The following is a 27,577-nucleotide window of genomic DNA, read 5'->3' on the forward strand; positions in this document are numbered from 1 at the left end:
TCTGGTGGCTGAACATGAAGACTGACAGATCGGTGAGTTTGACAATCCCTTCAGAGCAACAGGGTGCGACTGTGAGATAAAAAAAAATCACAAAAAACACGTAACTATACCAAGTTGCGACCGAAAAAGCAGAAACTGTCACAAATATTTAATTCAAGTGCTCATCACAATTGCTTTGGTTGGATTTGAATCCATAACCTCCAGTAAGCCGCCCCAGTGTCCTCACCACATGACCAGCAGATCAGATTAACATCTAATAAATTCCAGGTCAGCAGATAGTGATATAGTAGCTGTATACCTGTCAGTGGGATAGCATATTGCAAACCACAATCAGGAGTCATCCACAAAAAGGAAGAGGGTTTTCCAGAGCATCAAGGAGGTTGTTAATGTAAATGAGAAAGAAGACTGAGACCAAGACCCTTGGGACAATCCAGCCTCCACCAGGAGAGGAGAGGGTTCCATTGATAGCAATGTGTTGACTGCATGAGTGGAGAAAGTCAGAAATCCAGAAATGAAGGTGACCTTGTATGCCACAGGCAGCAAGCTTAGCAACAAGTGTAGGATGCTCGACTGTGTGGAGTATCCGTGAAATGTCCAGGTATATGGATGGTCCTGATCTCTTGTTTGAGAGTTGGGCCCTCCAACCATTTCCACTAAAGGAGACGCAGTACATCCAGAGATGAGTAACTGGGCCAGTACCCAAACTGATGATCAGAGATCATGCTGTTTCAAAAGTAAAAAGACTTCACGACATTGCTTGTAATTGGAAGCAAGCTTACTGCTATGTCATTGACAGGATTTGTTTTTGCACCTTCTTGTGGATGGAAGTGATCTTTTACAGGTGGGAGGTGGTCAAAGATAGACAGGCTGAAGATCTGTAGAGCACACGCAGAGGAGAAACACATCAGCAGCAGAGCAGGATTTGAGAAAAATCAGTGCTGATATCATCTCAGTCATCACCAAAGCAGAGTTGAGGATAGACAGAACTTTCTTTACCTTCTCAGGTGAGACTGACACAAAGTCCAGTAAGCAGTGGGCCTGAGGGGGTAAGGAGACACAATGGGATGTGTTGGGTTGGGCACATCAGATTTGAAGGCAAATGCTGAGTTGGGACATTCTGCATCATCTCTGGCAGAGTCTGAGGCGATGGTGTTTGAATTGAGCAAAGGGATGGAGGGGTATATACACCAGAGACGGACTGATAAGGCACAACCATGACTGAGGAAGGAGAACAAAATAAAAAAAAAACATCCTTGCTGCTTATACTATGTATGGCGTGGGCAAAAATCACTTCCGCTTCACTGCGAAACTCAGTATTGGATGCTTTGGTTTTAACCTTTGCTTAAAATGACTGAAATGAAACATTTTGGAAATTTCGAATTATTCTCACTCAGATTTCATCACTGCAATGCATAACATCAAGTTATTTAAACTTTCTTTATCGAAGATGATGATTTGTAATACCAGATACCACCAGGTAGCGCAACACAACAAGGAGTTCGAAACAGCATAGCGCTTACCTTGCGTAGGTCTTCTTGGGTTGTTTTATGCAGCTTCTTCGGCTGGAGGAGTATGGGAGGGTCAATTGTTTTCATAATCAGAGCCACCTGGGTTTAATTGATTAGGTGAGTGCTGATATTCCCTCCATTCACAGGTGAGATGCAGGTGGGTCATATTTTATTACTTGCAAAATCTAAGATTTTTCAAGTATTTTGGTTCATCAATTTTGTGATTCTGTCTGTCTGTCTGTCTGTTGCCTACAGGTCAGCATTTTAAACTAATCTTCACGAAACACCACCACATGGTGGAGTTTGTCAAAAGAAAGAACCCAATTGTTTTTCAGGTCAAAAGGTCAACAACTTCGGTGAGATTTCTAAAATCCTCAAATTTCATCCGATTGACTTGAAATTTGAAGAGGATTTATATTTCAGGTCAATGAATTCAACTAGATAATTATTTTTGAGGTCAACATCGACCAAAAGGTCAACACAGGCGGTCTATCTAAAATTCTCAATTTTCATCCGATTCACTTGAAATTTGAAGAGGAGTTGCATATTTGGTCATTGAATTCAACCATCAATTATTTTTGAGGTCAAATTTGTTTTATGGATTTTGCAAGTATCGTACTCTGCACAACATCTTCTTCTTGTTTATATATTGACTGTTTTGACATTGGCACGTGGTACAAGGTACATGCTTGAGAGCCTCATTGGTTTGCATTACTGTCTGCGCAATCGCTGATGATTCGCCAATAAGTGATGAAACCGGTCCGGTTGCTGAGGGAGTGTGTAGCATTGGGATTCTCATGTGTGTACTATGTGTGAACGTCTTTATAGTTGTTGAGGAACTCTGGGAAGGATTCAAAACAACATAGCACTTACCTTGTGTAGGTCTTCTTGGGTTGCTTTATGCAGCTTCTTCGGCTGGAGGAATGAGGGATGTATATATGTGTGTATATATATATATATATATATATATATATATATATATATATATATATATATATATACATATAATATATATATATATATGTATATATATATATAATTATATTATATATAATATAATATAATTAATAGACTGCCGCTCAACAATTTAAATCATAACCGCACTAGAAATCGAAGTGTCAACATCACTGTCATGCCGAAGAAAAAACAAACAAACAAACAAAAAACCATGGAGTCTGGAACACTGACGGGTTCCTCCTGTGAAACCCATTTTTATATACCAATTCCCCTAAACGCTGCCAAAACGCCATTATACGGTAGCTGTAAGTCAGTCGCTCATTTCCTGAAATATGATCTGGCCTGAGCCCTCTGGCCATTTGAGCTCTCTGGGGAGTAAACTATCAAAACTACCCAGCAGTGCATGGAATACTCTTATCTCCACACCTAAATAGGACAATACCACCCCCCCCCCATGTTAATTTAATGTGGTTGAAATGAACATTAACATTTTAAAATTTTGAGCATTGAAATTAGCCAAGAATAGGTTTCTGGACATCAAAAATGCATTGGCTTCTGGGGGCCTTGAGCAGCCCCCAGACTCCTGCCGTAATGGCTTCATGACATTGGCGTTCGCAACGCTGCGCTACGCACACCGTCACATCAATCAGGTTCACCTCACCGTTTTTGGACCTCTGGCTATGCCCTTGACTACCGTTGGAAATTGGTGTCAAACCTCACTTTGGGGTCTTCAAAACCCCGAAACGGTGCTTCCGGGTTGCTCAGCATCAAAGTTCTGAATAAATGGGGAACCTATTGCAGTGACAGATTCTCATTAGTTTTCTGTATGCCAAAAACCAAAACAAATATGTGTTCGGCTTTCGTGGCGGACAGTCTCTTTTGACGGTCCATCAGAAATTGGTCATCGTGCACAGAGCAAATTTGACCACAAATCCTTCCTGCGGTCCACCATACATTGGTGTTCATAAATGAGTTTCATACCTGAAGCAGTGACTGCAGTTAAGCAACCACCATGGAGGAATAACGGCATGAAGAGGGGTGGCAGCAAATGGTCGTTGAGGGAGAAAACACCACAGAGCTGCTCTCCCAATCCAGTCACCCTTCCCGGGAAGTTCAAGGACTGTTTCCCAAACACCCCGTGAACCGACGTTTCCCGCCAGCAGCAGAGACAGGAAACTTAATGGCCATGATGCCAAACCTCATGGCTAAAATGGAAGCCAGTCAGGTTGGGTGTGTGATAAGGACAAATAGATTCGATTTTGGTCAAGATCCGGATGAGGAAACTAGAATTTTTTTAAGTGATTCTTCACTCTTGAGAGATCGGGCCAGAAACTATATATAGTACGATATCTCAAAAAGTTGTTTACATATTTGGAGGAAACTTGGTGGACAGGCCGGGTGTGAGAAGGAGGAAGAGATTCGATTTTGGTGAAGATTATAATCCTTCCAATAATTTTTTTTAAGTGATTCTTCAACATTGAGAGATGGGACAAAAAAAAAGTTGTGGATGAGTTATGACAAAACTATGTGGATGAGTTGGCGAAGTGACAAGAACAAGCCAATTCGATTTTGCTTCAGGTCCGGATCAAGATCCGGCCTATCATCGGAATACTAAATGGAAACGACTCAGCCTGGCGGAGTGTATGGGCTCTACTGAGTGTCGTTCTAGTTTTACTAATGTATTATTGTATGTGCGTGTGTGAATCTATAAACAAAATACTAACCCGATGACGACATTGTGTCAAAATTCTCCAGAACACAGCGGCGATAGTCTTCATCAATTTCACACACCAAGCTAAATCTTCCTTTCTGTTCAAGTCCTCTTCCTTACACTTCTCGACCACCTTCAGCTCCAACTTTTCCATATGGCTCAAACTGAAACAAAGCTTCCTCTCCTGACATCTTCCAGCAATGACCTTTTCCGCAATAGCTCCAAGAAGCTGTCCTACTTCCTGGAAACCAAAACGACAACATGATTACAAACCAGCAGATGTAAATGCAAGTGTGTACTATTTGACGAAACACATCGTCTAAATGATAAGACGACCAAAACAAGAGGATATGGGCTTGTAGCATAGTATTGTGTACACTGTGGTCCTAAATGAGGAGAAAGCCTAGAAATTGAACCCAGTTTTAATAAGATAAACAATCTTAATGTTATATAATGCCCAAGTGTCTGTGCTTTCAGAAAATGTATACTTTGCTATGGGTCCTATGGATATAGTTGCTTAGAAAGCATGTTTTTTTTTAATCTAAACACAGGCTATTTTTTCCATTTTTATAGCTCATTTTTTAGAAATTGGTTACATGTATGATTGTATATGTTGTCCAAAATGGTTGAAAATGCATTTTTTGTTTGATATATATATATATATATATATATATATATATATATATATATATATATATATATATCATTATACATGAGAATAGAACAATTCCTCGAAACAGTACATTTCTTATGACCTTCTGCATATCTTGGCATCTTCAAATGTGTAAAATCTCAGATTTTGCAAAATTTCCCCCAGTCATAGTGAAGCTTACAAAATCTTATTCCAGAAATTTGAAATGCATCTGATAGAACATCTTAAATAGCAATTTACTTCTGCATGAAGTGATGATTTAAAATGGTAAGTTTCAACATGGATCATTACTACATACCAGTTTTTAGGTTCACTTCCATGATTGGGTCAAAAATGTTAGGAAGTACGTAACAAATTGCATTTACCAAGCTGCTACAAAATTACTGGTAGCTATAAGCTTGATTTTATAACGATAGAATACGTTTACCAAGATTGCCCTATGATATAAAAATCAATACCAAAGGCCAGTTTGTGTTCAGTATACAGAACATCAAAGGTCGTTAGGAAGTACGTAGCGTTTTAAGGAAATCTGCACTTTTAATCCTAGGACGTTAGTTTGGTTCATCACAGCATGTATTTCTATGGTTACGTTTATGTGCATATATATATATATATATATATATATATATATATATATATATATATATATATATATATATATATATATATATATATATATATATATAAAAAAAAAATATATATATATATATATATATATATATATATATATATATATATATATATATATATATTTATGACCTGAATGAACACTGATCAATTTGATCAATTTGTTAATTTCATATGACCTTGACTTCTTTCATATGACTTTCAGTTTTTGGTCCCCCGTGTCCTAAATGTATACATAATATGTTGCTACAAGCGTATGCAACAATATTTGAAAACAAAAAAAGCAATGAAGAGAAAAGTTTGGACTTCAATATTCCCTTCCAGGGCCCCTCCAGCTGGTTAGTCATCAACATATTTTGTAAATATCGCCTATATATGCAGAAGAGGAAGAAAAAAAAAAACCACATATATTCATATTACTATGTAATCTAATTATAAAAAAAAATGGAGGAAATTATATAAATAAAACAAGTGTACATCCGAAGAAACACAAGATGCATCTTACTTTGAGAGTAAGCCAACAGCATGACAGCACAAGGCTGTACTCGAGGGAGATGAGCGCCGCATCGTTCGCCTCTCCAGCAAGGCCTGCCGGGTCGAGGCCACGGCCTTGAGCCACGAGGTAATCAATCGCTCGTCCCGTCTCAGCAAAAGACGGTGCTATTCCTGTCAAGGAAATCAAAAGAAAACACGATGGCAAGAAAGCCAAAGCAGATGCATGTTTGTTTACGTGCAGAACATTTCGTTGGAATGATAGTGTGTTATCTCAAGTCCGCTTTTCCCGAAAGTTTCACTTTCTCGATCTCTCATCCCTGATTGACTTCTGTTATGCAGGTTGCTGTCTGGGGTTTTTCGTGAGCCTTAAATTCGGGAGAAGGGCTGGCTGTTCTCTGGCATTATAGATAGACAAGGGAATTATTTTCTTCCAGAAATAGGACGAACGAATGAGGAAACGCTGTCACTCGTTTTGACTCCAAAGGAGACTATCAATCAGAAAACAAATTTACTTTTAAGGCTCGTGGCTCATAGAGAAGCATGTAAAATAAATAAACAAATAAAAAAAAATAAAACTGTGCAAAGGCCTTGTCATCATATTAGGTCTGGAAAACCTTGAAGCACTTGACACGGCTCAGCTCAGGCGCGCAAAGCACACAATCAAAAGAATAACAAGGATCAAATGTCAAGCTTTCTCTCCCTGAATGACAGATTATGGAGCTTTTCTAAAACAGGCGAGACGGCAATCCTCTTAAAAGCCATAGGTGTAATAACAATGGCTTTGCACCATGTAATCATGAGAAGGGACGGTGAAGAGAGCGGAAGGGAAAACTTTAAAATCAAGCCAAAAATAAAAAAATAAACTAAAACACTAAAAATGGTTCCTCGGAGCCACCGCATAATGACTGGGTGGAGATTACATGGGAGCACAAGGAGGAAAGCCGTTCTTTTCAGGAAGCAGCTGACAAAAGACGGGGCAAACAATGCTCACATCATTGGATTCCGACAAAAAAAAAATCTATTTTCTTTTTGACCCAGCTTACACACTAGGGTCATATAAAGGTACAAAGCCTGCACTTCGTGTCACACGACTGTCCAAAATGCCAATCGAAGAGCGGATTATCATAAAAAACCATCAAAACAAATTTCAAGCAATTTTAAAATTCGCACAAAATGTTACGATCAAAGGAGCACGCATATGATACAAATCCTCGACCACGGATGTCAGAATTACCCTTCCTTGGATTTGGGTCAAAGGACGAGCGTCGTGGGCAACGCACCACACCGCACGGCATGAGATTGGCCATATAACCTCAGAGTGCAACAGTATGAGAAACCTCCAGAAAGATATTCAAAATGACCTTTTCTCACAATTCATGGTCAAACCACAGGCACCTGATCAACATGTTAGAGGAATATGTCAGGTATAGTGGTTGCTTGTTGGTGTGGCTACTGGATTGGCATTACAGGGTTGTGGGTTTAAATTAGTGGCGGCTCCCTTCACATTTACATACGTACACTCACTATATCTGTGCAAAATGTATAATGTGTACCAATAAATGTGTGTATAAAGCAAATGTGTAAATTACAATATATACACAATACAATATAAGTGCAAAATTAAATATTACAAACACAGCAAATCCATAGAATGGTGGTCTTCTTCATCACCACTGTTGTAACTGTGCGGTGCAATTTCCAGGTTCTCTTAGGAGGTGAAACAGCAGTTGTTAGTGAGGTTCAGCATGTTGGAATCACCGGCCTAGCGGTGCGGTGGTTACACAAGAAACTGCAAATGTGTGTGTGTTCGGCTTATTTCTACTGGTAGACAAGATGAATATGGTTGAACAGACACTAGTGAAACCATTCCTGGTGTTTGGTTATGAAGATACAATTAATGTCAAGAGATAAGGACCTCATCGCAGCCTAATTTAATAATGAAGCAGTCATCAAAAGACAGATCACTATGGTGTAATCAGTTGCAGTCTATCATTGGGACCAAATCTGTTGGTTGTTTAATGCGTTGTGATGTACAGTAGATAATCCATGTAGGTTTGGTTAGGGTGCTTTTCTTGGTGTGAATAAAATGACCGTTTTTACAGCCATTTTTCCCTGCTGTGCAGGGGTTTGGCTTTTTGTGAGGCAATGTTTTATGGCCGGATGCCCTTCCTGACGCCAACCCTGGTCGCCTCTTACGACACACAGGGATATGGTACGCCTATTCTAACCGGGGCATACACCGGGACCAGTACACTGGTACTCATTTCGCCGACCTCGGAAGGATGACAGGCTGAGTCAACCCCCTGGTGTTAATTCAGCAGCCAACGGGGCTTGAACTCAGGACACTGGGATCCCAAGCCGCCACTTGGTGTGAAAGCGTTGCAAATTTAACAGAAGTGGTGGATGAAAGAGAAATAAAAGGAAATGGTGGATGTGAAGTGAGCCTTTAGGTGTTGTAGTAGCTAGCCTATAAGACCAATCACTTCGCTGATGGGAATACCAATCTTTACTGTTATTGCTAATCTATGGGGCAACAACAGAAAAGGATTCGTGGGAGATCCTGCCATCCGTGCGGGGATAATTAGCGTCGCAAGTTGGCGTTTACAGTTTTGCTGTGCGTTTGCTCGTGTACCCATGCACAAGCCTCCCTTTTCCTTCTTTTTCTTTTTTTTGCATCACAAACCTTCCTGGGAGTTCACTGGAATCGTTGAAATCCATGAATCCGTTGTCAAGTTACAACACGACAAACAAACAACCCTAACAGCCAGTTGAAATCCATGAATCCTCAGTGTGGGGATAATCTGCCTGCCCCACCTGATGTGGTCTGCACATGACACTAGTCGATACGGGACTTTCAAAATGACGTCATCTGCCCCAGAATAATTGGCGAGCATGCGCGGAAACCACTAGAAACGTCGATCTCCGAGGCATCTGAACTGCTATTGTGCGTGTGCGGAAAGGATCGTCCACTAAAATGGCTCGCAAAGCTTCCAAAAGAAGTCAAAAATACCTGGGAAAGTACCTGAGAGAAAGCTGCGGAAGCTACCAGTGTGCGGTAGCTTATAGCTACCAGTGTGCCTCTGTACAACAAAAGAGATGGAGGGGAGACACCGTATCTGGTTTGGGTGCTTATGAACACCAGTGGCTAGGTCATATCAGGGTAAGTTTAGAATCAACTTAATCGTGTGTGTGTGTGTGTGTGTGTGTGTGTGTGTGTGTGTGTGTGTGTGTGTGTGTGTGTGTGTGTGTGTGTGTGTGTGTGTGTGTGTGTGTGTGTGTGTGTGTGTGTGTGTGTGTGTGTGTGTGTGTGTGTGTGTGTGTGTGTGAGAGAGAGAGAGTGAGACTGCCGCTGCTCGACACCTCTCATTATGCTTAACCCATCTGAAATTGCCAAACTTTCATCTAAATACAGAAAATCATGTTAAAAAGATGATTTCAATCAAAGATTTCAATCCAGCAATGGCAGCTTAAAAGTAACAGGAGAGCAGAACCGAGTCAATGAAAACGCACACAGCGTGTGTGCGAACGGCCTCATGAGCATTCAAACGTCGTTTCGAAAGTTTAGTATTAACTATGGTTAACTCTCATCACCTTCCTTTGTTACAGGAGGTCAATCTGAATGAATACGAGTTCGACCCTTCTATTAAAAAAAAAACATAAGTAAAAAAAAAAAAACGAAAATGCCATTGAAACAATCGTTTTTATTAACTTTGCTCGTTAGCACACTGTGGTGATGACACAAATATCTACGAATTTTTAACATACAGTAGTTCATCCCATGGAACTTTTCACAAGAGTGTGTCAGGTGTTGTGGCGTACAAAAAACAACGTCGTGAGGTGCCAAGTCAGGGGCACGAGGTCTTCAATTTGAGCCCAGGTCATGAAGTCTTTGGCTTGAGTGACAAGGTCTTGGGTACAAATCAGTGTCCTGTGGTCTTAGGTCCAAGTCCGGGTCACAAGGCATCAGGTCGGAGTCTACGTCATAAGGTCTCAGGACCAGGTCCTGTTCACAAGGTCTCAAAGGTCAAACCCAGCAAAGCAAACACATTTCTGAGCTGCTCGATTGAAGGTCCTCATCGCCGATGCACAAGTTAAATAAAATACAAAATATATAAATGGATCATATTAATATTAAGAGGATGAAGGAGTGAAGGGCTGCATGGTCTATTTCTGGCAGTAGGTTTCTATTTATATCCTTTTTGTAATAAATGAATTAAAAAAAAAACACACACAACTCACCTCTTGTAAGTAACTCCTCAGTGCCAGCACCATACAAGACTCCCAGGATGAAACGTGAGATGGAATCAGAGAGGGCAACGAGTCGATCAAGGAAGTCACTGAGAGAGGACTGCAGAAGAAGCTCCACTGCACCTGGCACCTCCGTGAGGCAGCGGCGCAGTGCAATAATCTGGCCTGTGTTCGCATGAGATATGGCACCATGATGTCATACCGCTCTTAAAATGGCAATGCCAACAAACAACCCACTGAAAAACAAAACAATCATTATTTGCTCCTCCAGAAAAGATGGCAGTCTATTTGGTCACCCTAACGCCATTACTGCCTCAGATGATTTCCCCCGCAGTTGGGAGAATTAGCTCGGAGTGGCACCGCACATCGACACGAGTCCTGCAATTCTACCAGCTTGCAATAACAGAGGCGTTAAGGTTGTAGGTTATTGTAAAGACAATGCACTCCTGTTTTGTGATGGTTACACGTTTTGAACTTTTCTCATTCTTTTATGCATTTATGATTACGGCCTACTGATGTATAAATGTTAGTCACTTCTGTTATTCGGGGGATATATAATAAGTGGATGATAACTTCCCGGGATTACATGTACGAGGTGTGTTCAAAAAGTATCCAACCTTAATTTTTCGTGCGTAAACAAATGAAGCTAGGGAGGTGTGGTTTGGTGCACGTACGTAGGTGATCCTAATTCGTATGTGTGAATATTTTCCCGCCTGCAGAAGCTGTCAGTCGCCGACAGACCGCCGATGAGTGAGGAAGTGTAAGTGAGTGCCGTCGGATTTTCGTTTTTGACAAAATGACGGAAAAACTTGAACAACGCCACTGCATCAAATTTTGTGTAAAGCTTGGCGATTCCCAAGTGGAAACGATCCGCAAGATTCAACAGGCCTTCGGGAATGAAGCAATGGGCACCACACAGATAAAAGAGTGGTACAACCACTTCAAAGATGGTCGCACATCAGTGAAAGTGAAGCACGTTCTGGTCGGCCCTCAACATCCAGAAATGAGATCGTCATTGACCAAGTGAGGACCCTGCTGATGCAGGATCGTCGAATCACGATCAGAGAACTTGCAGACGAGGCGGGCATCAGCATTGGATCCATTCATTCCATTGTGACTGAGGATTTGGGCTTAAAGAGAATCTCAGCGAAGTTCGTGCCAAAGCTGCTAACGATGGAGCAGAAGCAACTCCATTTGGAGATCGCACAGGACATGCTGGAGACTGTGAACAGCGATCCCAACTTCTTCAACACAGTGATCACTGGCGATGAGACCACAGTGATCCGTCATTTTGTCAAAAACGAAAATCCGACAGCGCTCACACCTCCTCACTCATCGGCGGTCTGTCGGCTACTGACAGCTTCTGCAGGCGGGAAAATAATCACGCATACGGATTAGGATCGCCTACGTACGTGCACCAAACCACGCCTCCCTAGCTTCATTTGTTTACGCACGAAAAATTAAGGTTGGATACTTTTTGAACACACCTTGTGTATATATATATATATATATATATATATATATATATATATATATATATATATATATATATATATATATATATATATATATATATATATATCGCATTCACAAAATAACAGAGGGTGGGTAAATTGAGAAGAAAAAAATAAATAAAAGGAAAAAGTAGTCAGGTTGGGTGTAGTGGGGAGGATGAAGGAAGGAGGAATAAGAAAAGGAAAATTGTCGGTTCAGAGGGGGAAGGCTAGGAGGACTGACAGAGAGGGGAAGTGATCAAAAATTCTATTATTGTGTCCATCATAACCCCTTATGCAGCTGAGAGGATAGCCTAGATATGGCGTAATCGCCTTTGAGCTGCCTCGTCTGGGTTTGATTCCTGACCACACCATAAACTGTCACCCTGGGACTTCACAGCAAACATCACCAGTACTTTAGAGGGCTGAGTTCCCATCTGCTTGTATCTGATGATGGAGATGAAAGATCCCACAATGTATTTTGCAAGTGTAGGTCATCGTGTGCCCAGACTCTGGGCAAATTTGAAATTCCTACCATGTCAACTGGGGAAGGCAATAGTAAACCATCCAATGTATTCCTTGGCATAAGACTGCTTTGGTAGTAATGATACTCTAGAAAGCGTATAGACATTGGATTTGATAATACTTATTGAAATGTCTGACAAGAAAAGTCTCAACCGTTCTCAATGCAAGAGCCCCGGTGTCTTATGACGTGACTCGTGGGAGCAATGGAGGAATCCCGGTATCTGGGGACATGTCTTATGTGAGCATCACGGTGTCTCGCGTAAGCACAACTGGGGTCTTGTGCTCATGTCAATCCTCTGGTTTCTTTTGCAAACATGATGGGAATTTATTGAGACATTTTTTTCAAAGGGAAATGGATGGCTCCTCAAATAAATATTTCAATGGGACAAAGGGCTGGCAGGATGGCCTCGTGGCATGCACACTCGCCTTTGAGCAGTCTTGCCTGGGTTTGAATCTCAACCCAGCTATAAACTTCAATTCTGGTGTCATCAATGCCGGATGGACTTTAAATTGGGCATCCTATCTGCCGGCATCAGTTGGTGGACATTAACGATCCCACAGTGTCCTACGCGAAGAGTAGGGAAGTTATCAAAGGCCCACTGGACAAAGTCCATATTCTTGCCTCAACTTACAGGGGGAACTGCATCGGTGGTAGAGCCACCCTCCCAGCAATGATGCAACCAGCAGCCTTACAATACAGATGAATATAATATTTTGTAAATGTAGTGGAAAACTTAAAGGAAGTTTTGACCAAAGAGAAAGGGACCTTCACAGGATAATACAACAATTATGATTGCACAAAGTAACATGAAATGTCCTTTCAATAATTATGATTAAACTTTTTTTGAAGACATAGTCAAGGCTCGTGTAAGAGCTCGTACTGTAAACTGAACGGATCAATGTAACAGGACAAAAGGAACAGTAGAAAGGAGGGGGGAGGAGGGAGGGACAGCGAAGTTGAAGCACAAGATAGGTGGAGACTTGAAGAAACAATGGGTGTGCGGAGGAATGAGGAGGAGGGGGCAGAAAAGGATGCATGGAGTGGGGGGGGGTGCCGAGATGGACACAGAAGGAAACTAGAGAGCATCTGAAAATGCAAAGCCCGTCCATGTCACTTTGCATTCGGACCTCGTCCTCTTCTTCCGTATGCTAAACATAACAAAAAGAGCTAAAAGGAAAATACAAAACAAATTGATGATTTTAGGGGACCTTGACCTTTTGACCTCAAAATAAATCAGCTTCATTGACCAAATATGCAAACCCTGCTCAAATTTCAAGTCAATCGGAAGAAAATTGACGATTTATGCAACCTTGACATTTTATCGAAACAAAACAATTGCCTTCGAGCTTTTGATTGGTGAACCAACTCAGTGATCCAATATGCAAATTCTTAAAATTTCAGGTCAATTGGATGAAAAATGACGATTTGATATGATGTTGACTTTTTAACCTTTTGATCAAATTATTAATTTGTCTTCTCATATTATCAATGAAAAGCTTTGTTCAAAATTTGTTGACAAAAGCTCAAATGGTAAAAGAAAGTTACAGCCCAGATAAAAAGTTACAGGACAGACAGACACGCACACACACGCACACAACTGTAAAACTCTGTCTCCCATGGTGCAGAGGATGGGCTAATTACCAGCAAGTGAAAATAAAACTAGAAATTTGTAAGGAGGGCTTGGGATAGGGTGGGGGTGGGGCCGAACGAGAGGAATAAAGATCATGGTTTTGGATTGGGGACAATCTGAGATGGTTGTCAACAGATGTCTTGAGGATCTAGAGGGAAGAATGAGATTGAAGAGGATGATGAAGTTGTTTCCGTGGGTGGGAGAAAGGAGGAATGAATAAATGGAGGTGAGCAGTGATCCTGGACTTAGGTAGTTTCATCAGAAGGGAGTTGATGGTGGACCATGTGTGCCCTGCAGACACCGGGGGTGGAGGGACAAAGCATGGAAAGAGCAGAGAGTGCAAGACCAGAAGGAATATTACAGAAGACAGAGAGACCGCTGACCGATCTGTGATGGCAAAGTGATAGGATCATCGACTCAGCTTCAGGATGGAAGATTCCAATGGTTTTGAAGGAATTGGTTTCCACGATGCCAAGCTGAGCAAGATGTGAGGTACGGGAGCCAGCTCAGAGGGAAGAGCAGTGCTCCATCATGCTGCAGATGAAGGTCTTGTAGGTGGATACGAATTCAGGTGTGTCTCGAGGATGGTTAAAAAGTAGATTGGAGGGAGGGGTGTTGCCAGACAGTCCTTTTCAAGAGAGAGAGACAGAGACAGAGAGACAGAGAGACAGAGAGACAGAGAGACAGAGAGACAGAGAGACAGAGAGACAGAGAGACAGAGAGACAGAGAGAGAGAGAGAGAGAGAGAGAGAGAGAGAGAGAGAGAGAGAGAGAGAGAGAGAGAGAGAGAGAGAGAGAGAGAGAGAGAGAGAGAGAGAGAGAGATCATTAATGAAGATCAGGAATAGGATTGAGCACAAAATACTGCCTGGGGGTACTCCAGCCTTGACAAGAAGAGGAGATAAAAGGATTCCATTGGGAGCCAGATGTTGAGTCCGAGAGGAGAGAAAGTCAGTAATCCACGTTTGGAATTGGCCTTGGATGCCATAGGCAGAGAGTTTCTAGAGTAAGTCGGGAGGCCAGACTGTGTCGAAAGCACGAGATATTTCCTGCAAGACTTCACAGCACCAAAAACAAACAAATAAACCAATGTCACCCGCAGGGTGACCCGTATCTTGCCAAAAGGTGACCATGTGTGACTTCTTTAAGGTCACACTGAGGTGAACAGAGCTGCTATCCACCAAGAGCGACTCCTTGAGGAATATCTGCCTACGAGAGATTCCGATGAGAATCGTTCTACAGAGCAACCATGAAAAATATGTGTTTGCCTCATAACGTCACCAAATGACGTCATAATGTCTCAAGCTTGACATATCTAGAAAGCACTCATCGAGGTGTTCAATTTGAGGTATTACACGATATGGTTCCTAAAACTTGAAAATTTGACCTTGGGGTGAAATATGTTTGACCTCAGGGGCTAACCACGAAGGTCAAGGCCAATCGCCACCAAAAATTAATCAGCTGAGCGCCAGACCATACACTACATTCCCATAAAGTTTGGAGACGATTCGATTAAAATTACTCAAAAAATAAGGGTTTCGTCGATTCCCCTGATTTGCGACAAAGTGACCTTGACCTTTGACCTTGACCTTCAAAATGTTATGCGCTGAAAGGGACCTCTATAGGCCTCTGATATGCAAAGTTACAAAAATTTCCAATGATAACTGTGCTCTGCAGAATTTTTTATACGTGATTACAGACAAACAAATAAATAAATAAATAAATAAATAAATAAAAACATACAAGCTGACTAACATATCTTGCAAAAACTTCGTTTTGGCAAGATAAAAATACAAAAAACATTAAAGTTTGTCCTGCAACCACACAGCTTCAGAGGATGGCCAGTCTTCCATTATTTTGCACAAAGCATAGCAATTTTGTGGTCAACTTACTCCCTTTAATTAATGGCATTTGGAAAGGTGGAGGAATGAGGATGGGAAAAAGCTGCAACATAAATGAATAGATGTTTGTTGTCAGTGTTTCAACAGCATGGAAGCAGCAAAAATTTACAAAAAGAACTCCCAAACACATGCAGCAAAGTTGCCAAGCTATAACAGTATAGATGCAGTGCCGGCATACCATGCATGGGTTTAGTGCGAGCAGCTTGCAGCACATCAGCTCGTGCGTAGGCGTAATGCTCCTCCAGTCCATTCAACAAACCACGAAGGAATGTGAGCAAAGCTTCGGACGAACCATTATTTTCAGGCAGCTCTCGGAAAGGATAAGTCGGCAGCAACCTGATGGCAATGCAGGCTGAAGGTCACTGATCTTGATAATATTGCCAGAAAACACATTTGCTTAAAAAGCCATCATCAGTAGATTACAATACAAGCTCACTCACAATGAACGTCAATGTAGGAGGAGGCTATTATAAACCCATTAAGCCCAAACAATGGTTGCCAGCCTCTGGTTGTTTGTTCATATTCTATCCTTTTCAAACTCTGAGCATGAAGTAAGGAAGCAGCATGTACCATTCTTTAAGTCTTTGGTAAGACTCCAGTGGGGTTCGGACCGTCAACCTCCCAGACTCAAAACCGATGCTCCAACCATTATGCCACAGACTCTGGTTAAGTTTGTGCTCATTCATCTCAGCGAGTTCAGTGCGTTCTTTAACCCCTGTAGTTTATTGGCAGATCTCAACCAAACTTAGCAAGCATACTCAGGAGCCCCCATGGGATTTTTTGAAGGGGGGCGGGCGGTTCCACAGAGTGCGTTCAATGATGAAGGTTTGAACCATCACTGAAAGTCATTGGTGTGTCACATGCAGCAGGATAAATTATTTCTGAGTAGTGCGGAGATGAAACAATTTTGAACGGAAGAAAGGCGTCAATGGAGTGCGTATTGAGGCAAGAGCCTTGTAACTTCAGCAAGGCACGAAGCCACAAAAAGGCAAGGTTTTAAAGCAATGAAAAGGTGTGGCTCTATATTTTGTGCACTTTTTTGAGAATGGCTCACACATTGAAATACACTTTGGTACAGACATCCCTCACACCTATCTCCTCTCCTGTACAGTGTAAAGGTACATTAGTCAGTTAATTTAAACAACTAAAGCTCGCATGTAGTTTCCTGGAGCTGTTCCATCCCACTTACCTCTAACACTTCAAGCAGAAGGTGCAGTGATCCCGTGGAAACACCACCACCTAATGTAATCCCCAATTCTTAGCCAATATTATATATATATATATATATATATATATATATATATATATATATATATATATATATATATATATATATATATATATATATATATATATATATATATATATATATATATATTGTTGCGGAAATGGCCCTTAGTGGGTTATTAATTATAGGATTAGCCCAGATCGCCCATTAAATGTGTGTTTAGCCAGGTTGTTCGGTAAATGGACGTTACATGTGTGTCGGAAGGTGTAGGAGGCATGCTCATTGTTTGTACAGTGGTGTTGTACTGAGAGGTTATTCTTCTTCCTTCCCCTCTCCGGACGAGTCCACGCCCAGCGCTCTGAGAGGGTGTGGCCTGGAGAGAGCGAGCACCGGAAAGGCAGGGGTGGGACTGAGAGCGCAGAGGTGGTGCCGATCGGCTGTACAAGGGACGGCTCTGTCTGTTTCCGATCCGCTTTCGTGAAGAGCAAGCCGAAAGAAAGGCAAGGAAGGGACTGCAAGAGGTCTGTCTGCCATCGGCTGAAGGAGAAACTCGCGGTGCGTGTGGTTGGCGATCTGTAAGAGAGGAACGGCCTGAACCTGAGTGTCGAGTCGGCGATCTGCCGAGGGAGTAACTGAGCCTGAGTGTCGAGCGAGGATTCTGCTGTAGAGAAACGACTAGTGGGAGGCTGCAATCTGCTTCGAGAGGAACTGGCTGCTGTGTGAGTCGGCGATCGACTTAATGAGGAGGTCCTCGACAGGTTCAACCTGCGTCTAACCACGGAGCCTCTGTCCTTACTCACCTCACGGCTTGACCCAGCTCGACACGTTTGTCGATCTGCCTGCGAAGCCCAATACCTCGATTTGGCCTTGTCTGGTGAACAGGCCAGGCCCGGACTTGTATACTGGACCTTGTGAAAAGCCAGCTGGAGCATACCATAGATCTTTCGTCTTGTGCCGTCGACCTTACGCGGGGTCTGAATGCGCTGATGCTGCGTGCGTGGGCAGTGCAACAAAAGGAGGATGCCGCCACAATTTTGCCATGCTGCATGCTCGAGCTGGGTGCTCGAATCCGTTGACATCGGCTTGTTACGAGCCGCATTCATGCCTTTGAGACTTTTCCTCTCGTCCATGAGGCATCACCAAGTACTCTGTGTCTTGTCTGCATGTCTTGTCTACATGTTGTCTAAGGTTTATCTCGCTAGGGTTCCCTTCGAAACCCGTAATCCATAGCTCCCTAGTTAAGAACGGGTTATAGATTAATTATAACATTGCCGTGAATGCTCTGCTTGTGTTGTGTTCCCCGATCTCTCCCGAATAAATCAGGCTGAGTTATACGAGAGTTGCCGCCTTGAATTAATTCACGCCGAGGAACGATCCGCTCGATTTGGATATAAAACCAAAATGGTTACGGACTGGTAGACTCCGCTCGGTCTCTGACAAAACCAGTCTGTAACCGGGGTCTATTGCCCCAGCTGGCAAGGCACAGATGTATTTTGGTATCGTGATCTGAGGCGCGTAACCCGAGAATTGTGCCGAACCAGCCAGCGTTATAACCCCGGAGACGGCGGTGCTGTTAAGTGACGCCGAATCTTCAACATTTGGCTGTCAAGAGTAGAGTGTGATTGACATCACTCGTCCGAATCCTTAACACTGTGGTCAAGAGTCGGGTGCGAATCCTGCCACCGCTGAATCATAACAATCTATATATATATATATATATATATATATATATATATATATATATATATATATATATATATATATATATATATATATATATATATATATATATATTTTCACGGTTCTGGAAGCCACATCCCTCCAACACCAATAGAAGCCAACATTCCGTGGTCCCCAGTCAGTTATTTCATTAATGTACGTTCAAATCGTTCCTTCCTTCTTATCTAGTGGGTCGAACGGGACAGTGCATTGTGTAAATCTCATAGGGCTGATTAAACCTCTGAACTTCATTCCTACTCTTTCTTTTTCTCTATTTATGAGGTAAATCCCAGAAAGGCGTCCTCGCGAGGCTGGCAGGCACTCCACTCGGACACCCATCGGTAAAAACCACAGCCGCGCCCTTCGCGTAAGAATTCGTCCTAACAGAAGACCAAGGGCAGCAGAAGAAGCCAACAATAAACGCCAGTGCTGCACAGAGCACGTGCAGCACAACGACCCCCCCCCACCCACTGTTCAGGTGATCAGAGTTATAACCAACACACCAAAAGCTAACAACATGGTATGCACGCGGTGCACTCTTCTTCAATCCAAATCTCTATTAATAAATATATCTGTTCCCCTTTCAATCCGAATCTCCATCTCATAATTATATCCAATCCTTTCCCTCAATTCCCTGACACAAATCAGGGCTGGCACCGTGCACATGACAACGCCTTTGATAAATGGCCATGTGCTTAATGTCGGACCCGCACGCACTATACGGGGCACACTCTATGGCGGGTGGACCTGCGCGCTGGCCACGTGCTTAATGGCGGACCCGCGCGCACTGTATGGGGCATGCTCGATGGCGGGCGGACCTGCGCGCTGACCACGTGTACAATGGAGGACTCGCGCATAGCCCGTGATACTTTATCATCGTACAGAACGGGGCACGAATAACACACATCTTTGGTCGGGTCTGCACATGGGGTTACAATAACGTCTAACCATCGGTCTTCGCTCACCACGACAGCCACAAATGTCTCCCGTGGATGGTAGACATCCTCTCGCACCTCCGCATTGATGCAGCTGCTACCAGGCAGAGGCATGCTGTGCGGCCGGATCGCTCGGGCCACGTGGTGCGCCACGGAGCAGGCACATTGACTGGCGCCAACTGCGGGTCGTCGGGGCACGGCACGGGGTTCAGTGCAAGACGATTAATATCACAATAAAAGCTATATTCACTGTGCCACATACCTTTCTTCACCTGCCTGTAATAAATCCTTTGTAGAAATGTTCCCAGCTCATTTTCATCCTTTCTTTCGTTGATCCAGCATGGTTCGTTATCCTAACTTAGCCGGGGCTTTATTCCAAACAATCCGTTCTTTTTAGCCGGTACATCCTTGGCAGTGTCGTTTGGCTGCATCTGATCCGGAAAAGTGATCCGCTTCGGACAAGGCGTACCGAGGGCGTGTCCCCCGGTAATTATGTCAGTGATTAATTAGGTAACCTGATTAACCCATCAACGAGAGGACCCTAGGTCACGTGGTTGAGTTATTGGCGTTTATGGTCGGTTAGCGACCCGCCGCGTCATGGAATTATCCGTGTGCGACGGCCTGCAATTCCGGGGAGTCTGGTGGGAACCTGAGATAGCTTCCTCCCCTGGTGGTCTTCTCACCTGACCCCTGGTCCGCAAGAATATATATATATATATTTATTTTTTTTACCCAACACTTGCATGTTTCAGGGTTTTCCTGCCTCCTGTGTCCTTTTTTTTTTTCAGTTCGCTCATTCCTTTGCATATTCGTGTATAACTGTTGTCCCACCTTCAGTTCATATCATTCGTTGCCTCACACTTCCATGAGCCTTGATCTTGTTGAGCAACTCAAAAATACAATTTGACTTGAATGTTGGATATGCCTCTGCCTGCATTAGGTGTCAATCAAATGTAATGTTTGAAGAGAGAGAGAAGATATATATATATATATATATATATATATATATATATATATATATATATATATATATATATATATATATATATATATATATATATATATATATATACATACATACATAATACTTCCAACTCGTTATCATCTGTAAAATTAGTTTTAAAGGACACATGACCTAATGACCTTTAACCTGTTGAACCCAAAAATTAATCAATTCATCTTTGTGCCATAGTACATACTTGCACCAAGTTTGGTCAAAATCCCTTTGGCGGTTCACAAGTTATCACGGTAATGAAAATCTACTGCACACGCATCGATGGACAACCCACAGATTGGCAGGGACTGCAAGCAGCCATCTCTCTTCAGGACTAGTCTCCCATATCTACTGCCCCTGATGTTAACTCAGCCTGGGAAATCTTCCACAGAAATATGCTTTCTCTTTTGAACAGATTCATCTCATCTCGTCTTCAGTTTTCATACCATCATGTCTTCCCACCCATGATACAATGAATCCTGTGGTGAGGCAGTTTCTCTGAAGCAACTTGCCTTCTCTTCCTGGAAGGCAAATCTGACCGAAGGAAATCTCAGTGCATTCCAAAAAGCCCACAACAAGTGTGTCCACTCTCAGGAGAGCCAGAAAACAACATCTACATCCAACCTCAAGATTGATCATTCAAACTTGTCTCCCTTCTCTAAAACCTCTTGGCATCTTGTTAAGTTTGTCCCTGGTGTATGCTCCCCTTCCATCCCTTCCCTCTCTTCAAATGGCACCATAGCGGACTGCGCGTGAGAAGGCCGAATGCCTCAATTCAGTGCTTGCTTCAAAATTTTGTGTCCCTAACCACTGCCTCTCTGTACCCATCCTTCACAGTCGTACCCAACTGCTCCTGGACTCTGTGTATTTTGCACTTGAGAAGGTAGACAAGTTTCTGTCACCCTCAACTCTAACTCTGCAAATGGCGTCATCAGACGGCTTAAGCTCACATGTCCTAAAAAAAACCTGCTCTATTGCTTTTGCACATCCTTCCTCTGCCCTTTTCACTCCATCATTTGCACTAGGTCATCTTGCATCTGCTTGAAAATCGGCCAACATCACTGCATTACATCAAAAAGGTGCAAAAACGATTGCCTCAAATCAAGACCTATCAGCTTACTTCCAATCATCAGCAAGGTAAAGGAATCCATCATCACATCACGTGTAAAATCCTTCCTTGGCAGACTTAAACTCCTATGCACATACAAGGCTTTCATCCACAGCTTGATGGAGTAGTGCTCTCCCCTATGGGTTGGCTCTCCTGCTTTACACCTTGCTCAGCGTGATGCCATGGAAACCAAGGCTCTCAACATTATTGACATCTCCTGTGATGAAGCTGAGTCTATGGGCCTATCACAAATGGGTCGGTGGTCTCTCTGTCTTCACTGCCTCCTCTCTGGTCTTGCACCCTCTGCTCTTTCTGTGCTTTGTCTCTCCCAGATTTTTACTGGACACATAGGATCAACCATCAACCCCCTTCTGGTGAAACTACATAAATCCAGGATCACTGCTCACCTCCACTCATTTGTTCCTGTTTTTCCCACCTGTGGAACCAACTTCCACATTCTCTTTAATCTCATTCTTGCCTCCATGTCTTCAAGAGAGCTTTTTACCACCATCTCAGATCATCCCAAATCCCAAACCATGATCTGTCTACCCTCGTTAACCCCACCCCAAGCCGCCGTCCTTTCAAATTTCCAGTTTTTCCTTCCTGAGAGTTTCCTTCTGTATCCATCTTGTCCACCCCTGTATCCTTTCCTACCCTGCCCCCCCCCCACACATATATGTATTGTTTGTCAAAGTCTCCCTCTATCTTGTCCTTCAACTCTGCTGTTGGTGCCTCCCACACTCTACAGTTCCTTTTGTGCTGAGTCCTGATCCTTTCAGTGTACCTGCTCTTTCATGAGCCTCAACTCTGTATATAAGAAAATAAATAAAAACGACAAATTTATCCCATTCAAACCATTATAAATTTTGCTATTACATCCAAGGAATGGAAGGATCAAGGCCAACAAGTAACTTTCCTCGATTAATTATGTACACTCCCTTCTAAGCAGCCGAGGCTGGGTTTGTATCTTGACCCCGCTATAAATCCCGGCGTTTGCATGCAGGGTGATGCATCGATGCATGTGTCATCCAGCAGATGGATGTTAATATGGAGGACCCTGAATGTGCCATTTTTTGGTGGTCGGTGGTATTTTCACAAAGGAGAACACGAGTTATTGCTGCCATCCAGAACAAATTCCAAATTCCTGCCAGGACTGATTGCTGAGAAGGCAACAGCACACCACACAGCATAACCCTTAGCAAGAGACTGCTTCGGCACCATGAACACACTGAAAAAAAGAAAAAAAAAAACAGCACATAGATTACGATGATTGCATGCAAATATTCTGACCAAGTTTTGATTTCCTCTTAAAGCAACATTTACAGATGACCGCGGCAGCCGAAAATACTTTTGACCATTAAAATTATTCAGCAAAGTTTTCCCCAAATTAAAATACTTCCTTTGGTCAAATTGTAAAAGTCAAAATTGATATGCAGCCTGTGAAAATGCATCCGACATGGTTTAGCATCTGTTAGAAACCACGGGACATCTTTAAAACCATTGTGTGTGTGTGTGTGTGTGTGTGTGTGTGTGTGTGTGTGTGTGTGTGTGTGTGTGTGTGTGTGTGTGTGTGTGTGTGCGCGCGCAATGTCTGTCATGTCCTGTGTTGTCACTGAACTACTTCCTCAAACTTTTGTGAAATTGTACCAAACTTCCAAACTGCAACTACCTCTTCCGTGTGTATGCCCAAAGGGCATTATTTTTGAAGAAAAATAAATAAATAATTGCTTTTTTGAAATTATTTGAAAATATTTATTTTATTTAAATCTTCAACTTCAATTGCTTATTAAAATGTAAAATCATGAATATTACAAATAAATGTGAACAAAGTAAATGCTTGTATTATGATTGGTGTAAATCATGACACCACAGCAACTCAATAATGCCCCTCTACACCTGCACAAGGTGCTAATCCTCAGTGAAAACAAGCCTATCTCTTTGCGACATGTGGTGAGGTGTCCTTAATGACATGGCGGTTACTTGGTGATGAGGTGTTTTCAATAGCATGGTGGTGATGTGTTTTTAATAACGTGGCGGTGTTTATCCCACTTTGGCGACGTGTGGGGAGGCGAACTTAGCGAGCCGATCCACACTTGTATGTATGTACATATATATCGAAACATGTGGAGGTGTGACAAGCACTCCCCAGATCCCCATCGGACATAATCCTATGCCAAAGCGTCACCTCCAACCCAGAGGCCTCGGCCCGGTGACTCTGTGAAACAGACAAAGATTATATGGTCAACATCAGTTAAGCATCAAAGGGAGCGATCCGGATTTCAGGCTTATTTGCCTTCATCAAGACGGCATACCGATAAATATTTAACGAATGATGACCACATTCATCGTTTATACGTGAGACGCATCTACTGCCTGTTATGGTGAGCATCGCCGCGGATTATGTCTCATACGGTAAGACCGCATAATCCGCACAGAACAACCATCCATCAAGACGATTGTTCTTGCTAATGCAAACCATTCAACCAGAAGGCACATGATGTGACCAGCGGGAAAATCGAAACATGAGGAGTGTGATGAGCACTCTGCTGATCCCCATTGGACACAGCTCACACCAAAGTGTCGCCTCCAACACAGAGGCAAGGCCCAGTGACTCTGTCAAAGAGACAAAGAACAGATGGTCATGATCAGTTAAACATCAAACGGAACCACCAATCAGGATTTCGGGCTCATTTGTCCCCATCAGGATGGTATACCGAAAAATATCAAACCAATGATGCACACGTTCGTCGTTTATACACCAGACGCACTGACTGTTATGGTGAGCATCACCACAGATCAAGTCTCACACGGTAAAACCGCATAATCCACAAAGAACAAACGTTCGTCTGCCACCCAGACGAATGTTCCCTCAAATGCAAACCATTCAACCAGAAGGCACGTGATGCGATGCATGGGTAAATTGAAACATGTGAAGTGTGACGGGCACTCCTCCAAACTCCACTGGACATAGTTTTACACCAAAGTGTCACGTCAGTGTGAAACTGTGCTGTGTGTGTGTGTGTGTGTGTGTGTGTGTGTGTGTGTGTGTGTGTGTGTGTGTGTATATGTGTGTGTGTGTGTGTATATATGTATATACATACATATATATATATACATACATATATATATATATATATATATATATATATATATATATATATATATACATATATACAAATATAAATTATATATATATATACACATCCATCCATTGGGACTATACTCTATGCAGAGCATTGGTGCTGCCTTAGCAGTGTCCTTGGCTATTGGGTACAATCCTGGACAGGTCGCCACTCCGACACAGGAAACCAGTAAGCTGACACTCATTTTGCCTCTGAAGGATGACAAGTAGAGTCAGCCCCACCTGGTATGAATTTAACAGCCAAGGGGGATTTAAACTCAGGATCCAAGGATCCCAAGCCCACCACCCTAACCATTAAGCCAACACCAGGCATATGTATAATATATGTGTATATTGTTGTGGATTCACAACGGAGGGATTCTCACCCGACTCTTGGCGCCACCCTCACCACCGCCGTCTCTGGGGTTTATAACGCCGGCTGGCTCAGCACAGGCCTCAGGTCACGCGTCTTCAATCGCGATACCAACATAATCCTGAACCTTACCAGTTGGGGAAATAGAACCCCGGTTACAGACTGGTTTTGTCAGATGCCAAGCGTTTTCTGCCAGTCTGTAACCATTTTGGTTTTATATGCCAATTGAACGGATCGTTCCTCGACACGACACAAATTAATCCATAGCGGCAACTTCATACGAACCAACCAGATTTATTGGGGAACATCGGGGAACACGACACAAGCAAAACATTCACGACAATGTTTTTATTAACAATCTTTAACCCGTTCTTAACTAGGGAACTCGGATTACAGGTTTCAAGGGGGTCGCTACCAAGATATGCCTTATACAACGTGCAGACAAGACAGACAGACAGCATGCATGCAAACAAGACAGAGTACTTGGTGATGTTTCATGGACGAGAGGAAAGTGTCAAAACGCACGAATGTCGCTCGTAACAAGCGGATGTCCACGGATTCGAGCCCCCAGCTCGAACACGCTGTGTGGCAAGATGGCGGCGCCGTACTCTTTCTTCTCAAGGCACCGCGTGCGCACGCCCTCCTCAGCGGGTCCTGGCCCCGCGCAATGTCGACGGCACAAGACCGTTAGATCGACGATGGGTTTCAGCTGATTTCTCTCAAGGTCCAGCATATAAATCCAGGCCTGGCCTGTTCACCAGACAAGGCCTAAATTGAGGTGCCGGGCTCCGGCAAGCGGATCGGCAAACGTGTCAAGCCGTGAGGCGAGTAAGGACTGTCAGAGGCTCCGTCGTTTCCTCTCTTGCCTTCCCACCTCGAAGCCCGACTTCTCAAATCCGTCCTCTCAGTTTCTTTCTCTGCAGAATCACCTTTTCTTTCCTTTTCTATGCCCGCCTCTCAAAGCCGACTGCCATTTCTCTCACAGCAGAATCACCTCCTCATAAGAGTCGATCACCGACTCGATATGCAGGCCGCCTCTCCCACTGCCCAAAAAGGCAGACTCGACGTGCAGGCCGCCTCTCCCACTGCCCGAAAAGGCAGACTCGACGTGCAGGCCGCCTCTCCCACTGCCCAAAAAGGCAGACTCGATGTGCAGGCAGCCTCTCTTGCTGCCAAAAATGCAGACTCGGTGCGCTCAGGTTCAACGTCTCTTACTGCCAAAAATGCAGACTCGGCACACTCAGGTTCAGCATCTCTCCCGGCAGATTCAACACTGTCCCTCCCTCGTTCGCTCGCTTTGAAGCCACTCGCTCCTCCCCCTTTACGAAACCGACAAACTCCTCCCCTTAGCTCCACCTCCTCTTTTTGGTCACACCCTCTCAGCCGACTGGGCGGGGCCTCGTCCGGGATGGGGAAGGAAGAAGAGGGAGCTCTCAATCCACCACCACTGCACAAACAATAACCAGCCTCTTATACCTCCCGACACGCATGTAACATCCATTTTACCAAACAACCTAGCTAAACATGCATTTAATGGGGGATCTGAGCTAATCCTATATTTAGCAGCATACGAAGGGCCATTTCCATAACAATATATGTATGTATATATATATATATATATATATATATATATATATATATATATATATATATATATATATATATTGTTACGAGCCTGGTGAGAGCCTGGTGTTGGCACAGTGGTTAGGGCAGCGGCATGGGATCCAAAAGGTCCTGAGTTCAAGCCCCGTTGGGCCACTGAATTAATACACCAGGGGGTTGACTCAGCCTGTCATCCTTCCGCGGTCAGCGAAGTGAGTACCAGTGTACTGGGCCGGTGTATACCCCGGTTAAAATAGGTGTACCATATCCCTGTGTCGTAAGAGGCGACCAGGGTTGCGTCAGGAAGGGCATCCGGCGTAAAACATGTGCCAAATCACTATGCGGATCATACGGATGATCCGCTGTGGCGACCCCTAACGGGAGCAGCCGAAGGAAGAAGAAGATATATATATATATATATATATATATATATATATATATATATATATATATATATATATATATGTATTAGTGAGTTAAGCTATGAGGAGATATGTTCCAACTCCAAGCTTCAGACAGAGATGGACAAGATTGCCAGCATCCTCAGTGAGAATGGATATCCTGAGTATATCATCATGAGGTTTATGCACAAATTCCTCACTGCTATAGATAAACGGAAGATGGGTCCTGAAAAGTTTCCGGTCTTCATCAAGATTCCTTTTAAAGGCAAAATGTCGCCAAGTTATGAGGAACAAATCAAAATATGCGTCTCAAACACACATCTGGCTGTTTGTCTAAGAGTGATTTTCA

General features: G+C 43.1%; 1 protein-coding gene across 5 annotated transcripts in view; it reads right to left on the reverse strand.

The window, feature by feature from the left end:
• Positions 1-27,577, reverse strand: part of THADA (THADA armadillo repeat containing) — a 202,531-nt gene that overhangs the window by 60,772 nt on the left and 114,182 nt on the right. For all 5 annotated transcript variants that reach the window (XR_015051759.1, XM_085857381.1, XM_085857382.1 and 2 more), the window contains 4 exons: positions 15,926-16,083; positions 10,190-10,363; positions 5,961-6,121; positions 4,190-4,417 (listed from right to left, as the gene is read on the reverse strand). Coding sequence is in view for 4 of the 5 variants with exons in the window: in XM_085857381.1 (XP_085713507.1) it covers positions 4,190-4,417; positions 5,961-6,121; positions 10,190-10,363; positions 15,926-16,083 (721 nt within the window). In the remaining variant the exon portion in view is untranslated. The remainder of the gene's footprint in view (positions 1-4,189; positions 4,418-5,960; positions 6,122-10,189; positions 10,364-15,925; positions 16,084-27,577) is intronic.

The sequence above is a fragment of the Eptatretus burgeri genome, chromosome 15 (genome assembly GCF_056783735.1).
Source record: "Eptatretus burgeri isolate ZD-2024b chromosome 15, Ebu_testis_v1, whole genome shotgun sequence".
Classification (NCBI taxonomy): Eukaryota; Metazoa; Chordata; class Myxini; order Myxiniformes; family Myxinidae; genus Eptatretus; species Eptatretus burgeri.